Raw genomic sequence first — 11,600 nt, 5'->3', positions numbered from 1 at the left:
CTTTTATAACATCTGCCATCAGGTGTGCCGCGTGAATAGCACATCTTGTCAATGCAAACACACCGTTATAGCACCGTTATAATTAATGTTAAACCTGAGATTCGACTAGAGAACAAATACATAATAGAATAAAGGTCATGAGATCTCGGCATTGCACAAACAAACAAATCTCATCTTTAAAATCAACATTTGCCTTCACTGGTGAGAGAAAACAAATCCCATCACAGTTCATTTGTGGGACTTTTACCTTTCTAGTATTCAACAAACAATGAAAAATACATAAAATATGAAGAAAAACGATTATGCAATCTAATTTATAACACCCGCCATCACGGGCCACGGACTCACTTTTAAAATTAAATTAAAAAAAATATATATTTCTTTTTTAAATATATATATTTTTTAAAGTATCGAAACCGGATCTGATTTCGGTACGGTATACCGTAGCCACCAGTAACTGGTATTTCGGTAATACCGGATACCGGTATGCACCCCTACCTGCACGTGGTGGGAAGATCCAGTGTGGGATGCTCCACGGCGGAGGAGAGCAGTGTAGTGCTGGAGTTGGATATAGTTGGGAAGGAGCCCTGCCAAGGTCTCAACTGTCGTAACAACACAGAGGTCATCTGGCACAAGGTGCAGTACACACATTACTGGGATTATCCATTTCACTATGAAAACATATCAATCAAAGTGAAAACTCAACAACAGGTTTGTTTTTTCACAGCTTCATAAACCTGTGTCTTCTTGTCAAAACCGAGACTCCTGTGTGGACGAGACTGGGCGGCTACGTCTCTGTGAAGTCTACAGAGAGGACACTGGTGTGTTTTTCTGCTACAGAAAGATAATTGACCCTCAGGAGAGCTGTTAGTGTGTGTGTGTGTGTGTGTGTGTGTGTGTGTGTGTGTGTGTGTGTGTGTGTGTGTGTGTGTGTGTGTGTGTGTGTGTGTGTGTGTGTGTGTGTGTGTGTGTGTGTGTGTGTGTGTGTGTGTGTGAGAGAGAGAAATAGAGTCATTTGTATACACCCCCTAACTTTAATAATAACAACAGTAGACACAAGTAACATTTATAGCTGCCAGATTATGTATTTTAATGACTTTAATGAGTGATCGTTTGACATTTACTCCAGTGCCAGCATTAGGCCTTTCTTAATCTGCTTTCTTGATGCATTATCATAACACCCATCATGTGTTTCATTTTTGTATGTTTGTGTGTAACATATAAATGAAAATACAAAAAGCCTTTACAGAAAAACTTAACTAAAGGGATGTCTCTTTCAAATTCAGTGTATTCTGGGATGTTATTACATTGCTGTAGTTCCTCGTTAAAATAATTGAGTTTAACTTTGAACACTCACCCTTTAATTGTTTTTGTCTGCTTATTTGTACAGTGTTTCTCAGACCCACAGTAAGATAGATGATAATACAGAAATGTGTGACTTTATTTCCCAAACAGCTGAACCACCCAGTGACCCTCACAGGGTTGTTAAGCCCTATGGCAACGTGACGCAGGAAGTGGAGCTTGGTCAGGGTGTCCACATGTGCTTTCATATGTAATTATAGTACCACTTTTATTAGGACATTATGGGTTAAAGTATTATCAGCATGTTTTTGTGAGGCGATGTTCGAACTGAGAAACCTTATCAGTGCGATGGTACATGGATTACGGTGAAACCTGGATAATAGGACTCTACTCTACACGGAGGGGCAAAAGTCAGTCACTGCAGTCCCCTTTACAATATTGTTTTTATTGTGCAGCACAAGGGGTTTTTGTATAATGTATAATTCTGTAACATTGTAAACAATAATGACTCGGTTGGTTTGCATGATTAGTGTTCCTTATGATGCAAGGAAACTAAAAGGATGTATGTGACTCAGGCAGGTGGCAGTGACAGAGTCTCAAGAGCAGCTATCATAGAAAAGGTGACTCGACACTTGAACCACACATATACCCGCATCGCCAAAAACAGTGTTGGTAACAGCACTGGCACCATCAAGCTCAAGAGGAAAATTAAAGGTATTTTTTATTATTGTCGTTTTATTGTTCTATTGTGTTTTATTCATACTACATGTTGTCATTACATTGTACCGTCAATCTCAGATACACAAGATTTCTGAAACTGAAAAATGTCAACTTGTGAAAAATCTAACCAAACCATAAAGCAACTTAATTTCATATTAAGATTCATTAGGCAATGTTCAAATATGCCAATATGTTTATATTTACCATGCTTGATATTAAATCAAGTTCCATCTCGCAGGTACAGCAATTTTTTAGCAAAAGGATCCGAAGAAAAACGACCTCACTCTATAAACACATCACCAAGTGGTTGAAACCTTGAAAGCTCATCAAACAGGATCCAAGTTGGTTTGATAACAAGTTTATCAAACCAACTTCATAGGGCGATGAATGATAACATGTTACTTCCGTTTTAGTTTTCAGTGAGTCAAGGCATGTGCACATTTTTGACTGGGTTTGTACCAGTCTATGGTTTGTACATTTGCCATCGCTGGTTGGGTAACCATTTGCATCTTTGTTGCTGATATCTGGACTAGACATTTTATCAGCTTATCTACATATCTCATGTAGGGGAGAGTGGGGTAAATTGAGCCATTTTTTAGTTATGCTGTAATCTAAGCAAGGAGAAATGACACATAGTACAATGAAAGCACACACCTATAATTCAGGATGTCTCCTATCAATGTCAATGATAGGAATTAATATTGGATCAAGGGCAGTGAAAATATATATAAAGTGGTCTTGTGGATCAACTTGGCCCGGGTTAGGGGTAAGTTGATCCAGGTCAGGGGGTACATTGAACCACTGTTCAAACCTGGGCATACCTGTGTTCAAACCTGGGCATACCTACAAAAAATATTACAGGTAACTTTAAACAATAAATAACAAACCAAATACAAGTTAGTACAAGTTTTCAAATATTTTTTATATAAATTTCGATTGAATTGATTGATTTTTTTTTTAACATGTTAAAAGGAAAAGTAATCATATAAATGGTGATACAATTTCATACATCTTACCAATCAAACACAGGGTAAATTCAACTTGAAATGTAGCCTACTGTAGCTCTTATTATCAACTTGGCCTACTTTCATTCATTTCTCCATTGAAAAACTGGCTCAACTTACCCCAAGGTCCATGGTTCACTTTACCCCATAGCCACCATTTTAGAAAAAATAGCCTAGCATTACAATTCAGAGTCATCTTTAGCTTAATGATTCACATGGTTTAATACGCTGCCAACATATCAACATATACATAGTATGTGTTTAAACCTTTATATATACAGTCTATGGTTTAAACCTGGATAATTCTTTGTTGACATGTTATGGGCATAGATATGTCTCATAATTATTTGTGTGAACATAAAAATAATTTGTGTGTAAATATGTGATTTGTAAATGTAAAACACCATCCACAAATGCATTTAAAGATTTTCAAACTCACAAATAAATTTGCAAATGTAAAACGGATCTGCAAATACGCTAAATATTTTCACAAATTAAAAAAAGATCTGTGAATATCTCTTTAACATTTACAACTTTCGATCAGGCATTGTGAATCCATTTTGTATTTGTCGACCAAAAATGCTCAAATCTGCTCGTGGATCTCACATTTCTGCTTGTGGATCGTCTTTTTACACACACGGAATTTTGAGACATATTTTCCGCCGGTATCGGCTAAAATCTACTCGTGTCACTCGGTTATTTTCGGAAACCACGTGATGGCCTGCTGATGACGACGGTCATAGTGCTTGGTTCTACAGTTTATAAGTGATCATTTGATGATGTAAAACGTTTTTGTAGCTGTAGGAATAGTTTGTGTATGGGTTATTAAATGTGGGCAAGAATATCTTCTTTAGTGTGGTTTCACAAAGTCTGAGAGACGGAGACACAGAGTTCCTATCGTATGTAACCGACACTGAAGACACTCATTTATTATTATTTCTTGCTTTGCTTACACTAAACATATCTTGGACTATAAACGATAACATATATTTTCTACAAGAACGATAGTTCACTGGAATCGTGTCACATCGTTGCTTAAATCCAAATATGAAAAGTATATAATTATAAAGGTTAACTTATATGGCAGGCAGCAGAGTGGCGCAGCGGAAGCGTGCTGGGCCCATAACCCAGAGGTCGATGGATCGAAACCATCCTCTGCTAAGCTTTTATTTCTATTTTCGCGTTTCAAACTATACATTTTTAACACAATGTGTTAAATACGAAGATGCTGTGTTAGATTGTATTCAAGGTTTGACTAGTGTTACAAATAAGATTGGCTCCGTCATATAGATAATTTACGCTAATGGTGAAAACACAAGTTAAAATGTGTCACTTAGCACTCGTCGTGCATGTTTGATAACTTGTAGTTTCTATAATCTGCGGCTGTCATTGTCTGTTCTATGTCCCCATGTTACGTGTGTTTATTAGTTCAAAATGATGAAGAACAAATGGCTATTACAGTCAGTATGGATGCTGATACAGTAAAATGCCAGCGGGGGCAGTGTTGTTTCACATTTCAACATTGAACATGTCCCACTACGGGCAACCAAACCAAACCAGTGCTCAGTTTAATTTTAGATGATTATTCAATAATCTGTACATTGTGTTTTGAAATGTTGTGGGTTTTTTTTAACACAAAACATGCACATACTCAACTGTAACATATTGTGTCCCTCACATGCAGGATGTTTATGTCAATAATTATGTGTCTGTGTCAATCAATTTGCATAGGCAGAAAGCAAGTTATATTTGCATGGCTCACCCCACTGGTTTCACTGGGCAAATCTGTAAAAAAATGAGTAATTACTGCTGTTCCTTTTAACAAGCCACTAAACACCTCTGTTCTGCCGTGGGGATACCCAGCGGTTGTTCTGGAAACTCCAACGTGAGTAACTGAATGAATTTATTTGCTTAAAAATGAAATAGGCCTATGAGCTAATCCTGCCTTCTGACAAAATAAATACAAAAAAATGTATGGAATAAAAATGTATTTCAACCCTTGTTGTCCTACACTAAACCTTCAGCCTTGAGCTAAAAAAAAAAAACTATAAAAGAAAAGAATGTCTATTAACATCATTTTAGATACTAATGTGATACCTGACCTTCAACTTCCTGACCAGCAGTCTAAAAACCACAGCATTTTGTGAACTATCAACAACTATGTTACAATCAGAAGCAGCCAACCATCCCATTGAGAAGCTGGAAACAGAGAATGGTTGGCATTTAAGCTTGAAAAGGACCAACACTATCAGTAAAGTGTATTTTCTGTTAATCAACTCGTTGTTTGAGCTTCATCTTAAATAGAAAGTGTTTTTAAGCTGGACGATTTCCTTATTTTAGGTCTTATAACCTCAAAACCTCGTGGAATTGTCAAATATTTTAGAAATGTGTTATCAAATATGACCTTTTTGCACCCACTCAGTTCCATTAGAGACCACATTACAGACTGGTCCCTGAAGGCCTCCAACGACACTTTACTCAACCACCTGGCCTACCAGACCTTAAAAGACAGCCGAGGTGATGGACACTTTACTGGAAGAGACTGCGCACTGCTCCCTTCTATTCGCAGTCTCTTTCTCTGTCCTCTCCTTCATGCAGCTTTCTGTCCCTCTATTTCAGTCTCTCTCAGACCACATAATGACAGACCTACTGTGTATTAAAGGACGATGGCCTTGCGTTCCCTCACGGTCACCTCCCTCTTCATGGGCCTTTATAAGCCGCTCATACAGGGGGGGCACTACTTTTCCAAAGAGGTACCGTGCACCAACTCCTGAACAGCTTGCCAGTTTTACCTTTCCACACACAGCAGGGGATCTTCTATCTACACGGCAACCATGGACAACCATTCGTACAACTTCCCCTCGGACTGCACCCCGCTGACCAACAGTAAATCTGCCCGAAAGCCAGCTGCTTCCACCGTGGTGAACATGGGCAACGCTGACAAGTGTCCTCCCAAGGACTATCTAGTCTGGTCGCTGTGCAACACCTTGTACGTTAACTTCTGCTGCCTGGGATTCATGGCTCTCATCTATTCCATCAAGGTGAGACACTTGTGTGCAACACTTTACAGGCATGTTTCAGTTTGTTGCAACATCTCAGTAATTAAATCAGGCGTCAAAAGGAAGAAGATCTGATCAGGATGCATGTTTAATGTTGAAAATAAGATGTCAAAACAATGACTGAATGATACTTTTAACGTATGTGTTTTACTGCAGAGTCCAACAACACAAGCCAATGTTCACTGTCGTGTATCTGACACTGTTATAATAACCTTTTGAAATGTCTTTTGAAATATACTTATGAGCCTTTCCCATTCATTGATTCTTATTGACTGATAAACTTTGGAAATCTGGAAAAAATAAAAATGCTATATAAACTGGAACAGCAAAAATGCTAAAATTGACCAAAAAACAGATTTAGAAAAATAAGTTAACATTATGCAATATATTGACAATTTGGTGCAACCTTATCTGCTTATAGTGGGAAGGATCTTTGAGAACTAAGCCTTCTTTTTCTGAAACATAGGTCGAGTGGGCAAGAAAATCTATAAAATAATGTACAGTAGGCAAATGCTACATTGGGAAATCAAACACAGCCAGCTCTCGTTAAAAAAGAAAATAATTTTTGTAAAATGTAAAAAGCAAAATGTTCAAATTGTAGAGACTTGCTTTTGTCCCTGGTCCAATGACGCACACTGTATACAGTTTGTGTGCCCTCACCGCAGGAATGGAGCTTTGGAGACACAATAAAGTAAATCAAAACTAACGCTTTGCTCACCGAAAAGAAGATTCAGAGTTTTAACAAACTGTGACTACCTTTTTAAAACGTTTACTGAAAAACTGACCACCAAAGGGCGTGTATACCCTTTATTGAAGTCTGTATTTTAATCTTTCGTCTGTGTGCATAGGGCGCAGCTCTGAATCACAGGCCTAGCATTGGCTCAACGCTCAAATTAAAGACGGTGCCTGGCTGCTCGGCTGGGGAGTTAAAAATGGTGTAATTGGCATCTTCCTAATGGGCAAGTACTCATGGGAAATTAGAGAGTGCTAGGGAGGGACTCCGCCTGATCCGGTCTAAAATATACCGATGCACTTTACCGTAGGAGCAGCTCAAGGATTTAATATCACTCCACCCTCCCTCAACCTTGATCTGCGCTCAGTCCAGGAAAACTAGGAATTATGGGACAACCAATGGTTGTAAGCAAAGACACAACTGAACATTATAACATGCCGTGGTTTGACCTCCTTTTACTATTTACAGAATAGACGGGTGTCGACGCCAACGTAAAACTGTTGTTATGTATGTCCATAAATTGTGTTTAGGCACCGTCTTTTATATTGCATAATGTTAACATTTGGACTACCTATGTATTATCTTTTCAATTTACACACGGCATCTATTGCACGTCTGTCCGTCCTGGGAGAGGGATCCCTCCTCTGTTGCTCTCCCTGAGGTTTCTCCATGTTCCCTTTAAACTGTGGGTTTTCTCTGGAAGTGTTTCCTTGTACGATGTGAGGGTCTAAGGACAGAGGGTCTAAGGACAGAGGGTCTAAGGACAGAGGGTATCATATTCTCATACTGATATTCTGTACACACTGTGAAGTCCACTGAGACAAATTTAACATTTGTGATATTGGGTTATATAAATAAACATTGATTGATTGATTTTAAAATAATTTGAGAGTAAAATAGTTTAGGTCTTCAAGGGTTTTTAAACTATTATGAAGGTTAGGGTTTTTTGTTTTTGTGATACAGTTCTTCTACTAAATTCAGATAGACTGTCCATATTCCTTCACCGTTATTTATCATATTTGTATTGAATTTTCTTTTCTTTTTCTCACACATTTTTGGGAGTTTATACAATGTTGTCTTTAATAATATTTCTATATTGACTCTTATTTAATATTGTAATTGATCTTACTATACTCCCAGAAGCAAAATTGCAATATGTGAAAACTTCTTGGCAATAAACTTAATGGTCACCTATTATGCAAAATCCACTTGTTCATGTATTGTATACATAAACATGTGTCCCCTCTGTATAAAGAGATTCTGAAAATAAGATTTGCTCAATTGTTTTCCATTTCTATAAAAACCTGTCTGAAAATGAGCTGATCAGATTTTGGCCCCTTTATGATGTCATAACGATGTTTTGGCTTGTGTAACCATTAGCCAATCAGCAACCAAGGTAATCCCCCCCCCCCTTATCACCTGAATCTCCTCCTAGAGCACCATTGTGTTTTTTTTAACCAAATGTCTCTCAGAGGGGCGTGGGGAGGGGCTCCTTATTTTCATCTAAAGTAACAGACACAGAATCAGCACTTTTGAAACAGGGCTGAAACAGAGGGGATTATGGGATGCTGCAATGATCCGTTTGGAGCCAAACACATCAGACATGTTTTGTATATATCTGATACCATAATATATTGATGAAAAACAGTATAATAGGGACCTTTAATTCTTATTGTCACTCCAGTGGTTGCATGTAATGATGTGTGTGTTTGTGTGTGTGCAGGCCAGGGACCAGAAGACTCAGGGCAACCTGCAGATGGCCCAGGAGTGCTCGGACAAGGCCAAGTGGTACAACATCCTGGCGGCCGGCTGGAACATGCTGATCCCTCTGCTGGCCGTGGTGCTGCTCGTGCTCCTGCTGATCCACCTGAGCACCTCCCAGGGCTCCTTCGACTTCTTCGGAGAGGACGGCTTCCAACACTTCATGAAACTGTTCAGCTGGTAGATGGAGGCAACGGGAGGGAAATAAAGAATACAAAATACAAACACGGATCAGTCTTAAAGTCAACACATTCACACTCACCGGAAGAGGGTATTTGATTAGTTTCAGCAGATGATGGCTGACATAATAGCTCCACTATCTGAGCCAAGTCTTAAAGGAAACTGGAGCTGGCTAATATCAATCCTACACTTAAGTATTTTTAACCAGCGAAAAAGAAAGTATCACAAGGACTTTCTCTTTGAGATGCACAAGTACAAATGCTGGTATTACAAATTCTGGCCATTCCACCAGTTTGTGATTCACATAAAACAATGGATGAAACATAACACTTGTGAACCAGTTACTTAAAATGACCAATACTGGCTTAAGTCAGCAACACATTGATTTGATACTTATTAGAATATGTATTATGAGTGCTGTATTGGTGCATCCCTAATTGTAGTAACAGTATTAAAGTTATGTTAGCTTACACGAGCCCATCTCCTAGACACGGTCAGTAGAAATGAGAAAAGTTGATAATAGACGGAATAACCTGCAATGGGAACACAGAGTTCAGAACGTCTGAGTGATTGAGCAATGAGGGTCATTTCCAGTGTTATTTATTGTATTTATGTTGAAAGGAAATTTGATAACTGCTTAAATTATATCTGGTCCGGGAAAGAGGAGAGAGAGCAGAAGACTATGGAGCCAAAGGCTGAGTGTCTTGAGGAAGAAAAGGCACTTGACAAAGGACAGTCAACATTCACCTCCCAATGATAGTCATTATTATCCTTATTTTTCATTACTGTTACAAAATCCATGTTTTTGGACATTATTCATATATTTGTATTTTGTTGTGTTAAGTATTTTAACCTTACACCATGTTATTGCTGATATCTTCACTAAATAAAACAGATACTGTTAACTCAGTATTGTATTTAAAACGATATTCTATCTCTCTTTTTCATGAGGTTGAAAAACAAGCATTTTCCCGCTCCCCTTTAAGCAAATGAAATCCGGGATGTTGAGCTGTTCTCTGTGGCTCTTGCTTCTCTGCTGCAGCCTGCACCTACACCCATTCTAAGAGATAATTTGGGGCTTCGTAGCTTTGATTCTGGGGCGGGTCTGAGGCTACACGGTTCCTTTCATCCCAGCTGTGAGCCTGCTGCTGTACCAACTACAGAACATATATCTTTTTAGGTCTAAGTGTGCCCTTGGTTGTAGGGCAGAGCCGCCCAGGCAGACCACTACAGAGCCGTGTGCAGACCTGCAGCTGGACAGGAGCATTACAACTACATCTGTGCACAGTCGGAGGATTATTGCAGATGAAATGGTGGAAGATTTTGGAAAAGACTTTCATTAAAAATTAGCCTTTTGCAACCTGGGTATAGGGCCACAGGAAACTCCTCGTAGCCTGAGCCAATGCATGGATATGTTTTAAGTTCTGCTAACCATTTTAACCCTTCTTGGTCCAACTTGTAATGCCTGTCATCACAGATAGTGAAATTGCAAGTGCTTTTTTAAAAAGCCCACATTTCATGTTTCCAAATATATGGCATGCTAAATCCCAGAGTAGTATGCTTAAAATAATAAGAAAACATATTGAGTTTGATGTAAGGATGCATTAGACAGAACTATGTGTGTTAAGTTACATTAAGGAGTGACACAAGTAGATACAGAAAACATACGTATAGGTTTAAAACCTAAAGATGTTGTGTTTTTAAGGCTTTTTAGAAATAATTTCAACTGTAAGCTAAAGTTTACTCGCACATTATGTACAAAATAACCACCAACATTATAGAGACTAAATCTAAATGTCCTATACAGAAAACCCTCAGAGGCTCCACTTGTCCTCCTGCTCCTCGTCCCTCGTCTTTGATGATTTGGGTGTCCTGCCGCTCCAGACCTCCCACCCTCTGCACTCCCATCACGTTAGCAGCCTCTCCTTCGCTCACAACTTTATTTATACGCACCCAAATCACAGCCTGTAGCTTCCAACTTTCTATTTTCCTCCTGTGGTCTGAGAGAAATGCTTACAGATGTCAGAGCTGAGGGGAATTACAGGCTAGGAGCTGCACTGCAGAGGGAGGGGGCGCTAACTTCCCAATGCTGTTTTTGGGAGATGTTCATTAGAGAGGAGGCCTGGGGGAGCAGGAGGAGGACACACACACACACACACACACACACACACACACACACACACACACACACACACACACACACACACACACACACACACACACACACACACACACACACACACACACACACACACACACACACACACACACACACACACACACACACACACACACACACACACACACATACACTCTTCTTGTCATTGCAAAAGTTATGTTCAACAAACACTCACAAACAAAAAGTTTGTGAGTGTTGAACTTTTAATCAAAGAGTGTTATCAAATTAATTAGGCAGTTAGTTCATGTTTGGTTAAACCAAGCTCAATGTTTATGGTACTGATATATACGTTCATGGATTCGTGCAATAATGTATTATTGAATGAAATAAAATAAAAACGTAGTTACTCTTGAAAATCAATTTCTTTACTTTTAACACAAAACTTTTGTTTCTGAATCTTAATGAATGTAAACCTGTCTTGCTACAATGTCTTCAGTGTTGTCCCTTTTTGATACATATTGGTCCGTATGATACTGAAACCAATACAAAGCTCATATTTAACATTTCCCAAAACAACAGTCAACACTAAGATAACTAGCTTATCCCCTTAAAGGTGGGGTAGGTAAGTTTCAGAAACCGGCTCGAGATACACTTTTTGTTATATTCCATGGAATGCTCTTAACATCCCGATAGCAATGAATATCTTAAGTGCTTTGACAAAA

At 38.8% G+C, this 11,600-nt stretch overlaps 1 protein-coding gene and 1 non-coding gene across 2 annotated transcripts; both read left to right on the top strand.

The window, feature by feature from the left end:
- Window positions 1–4,115: 4,115 nt before the first annotated feature.
- Window positions 4,116–4,187, top strand: trnam-cau (transfer RNA methionine (anticodon CAU)). Its single transcript has one exon. It is a non-coding gene; the product is annotated as a tRNA-Met (tRNA).
- A 1,673-nt stretch (window positions 4,188–5,860) lies between these two features.
- On the top strand, window positions 5,861–8,853 carry LOC117448688 (interferon-induced transmembrane protein 5-like). Its single transcript, XM_034086036.1, has 2 exons — window positions 5,861–6,067; window positions 8,542–8,853. The coding sequence occupies exons 1-2, from the start codon at window positions 5,861–5,863 to the stop codon at window positions 8,761–8,763; spliced, it is 429 nt and encodes a 142-aa protein (XP_033941927.1). The 3' UTR covers window positions 8,764–8,853.
- Window positions 8,854–11,600: the final 2,747 nt, after the last annotated feature.

Source organism: Pseudochaenichthys georgianus, chromosome 6 (assembly GCF_902827115.2).
Source record: "Pseudochaenichthys georgianus chromosome 6, fPseGeo1.2, whole genome shotgun sequence".
NCBI lineage: Eukaryota > Metazoa > Chordata > Actinopteri > Perciformes > Channichthyidae > Pseudochaenichthys > Pseudochaenichthys georgianus.
The sequence above is the reverse complement of the archived record's forward strand: the minus strand, read 5'-3'. Positions and strand labels throughout refer to the sequence as shown.

Coding starts and splice junctions, on each gene's coding strand:
- LOC117448688 (XM_034086036.1), top strand. CDS start 5,861: ATGGACAACCATTCGTACAACTTCCCCTCGGACTGCACCCCGCTGACC. Junction 6,068..8,541: donor CTCTCATCTATTCCATCAAG/GTGAGACACTTG, acceptor GTGTGTGTGCAG/GCCAGGGACCAGAAGACTCA.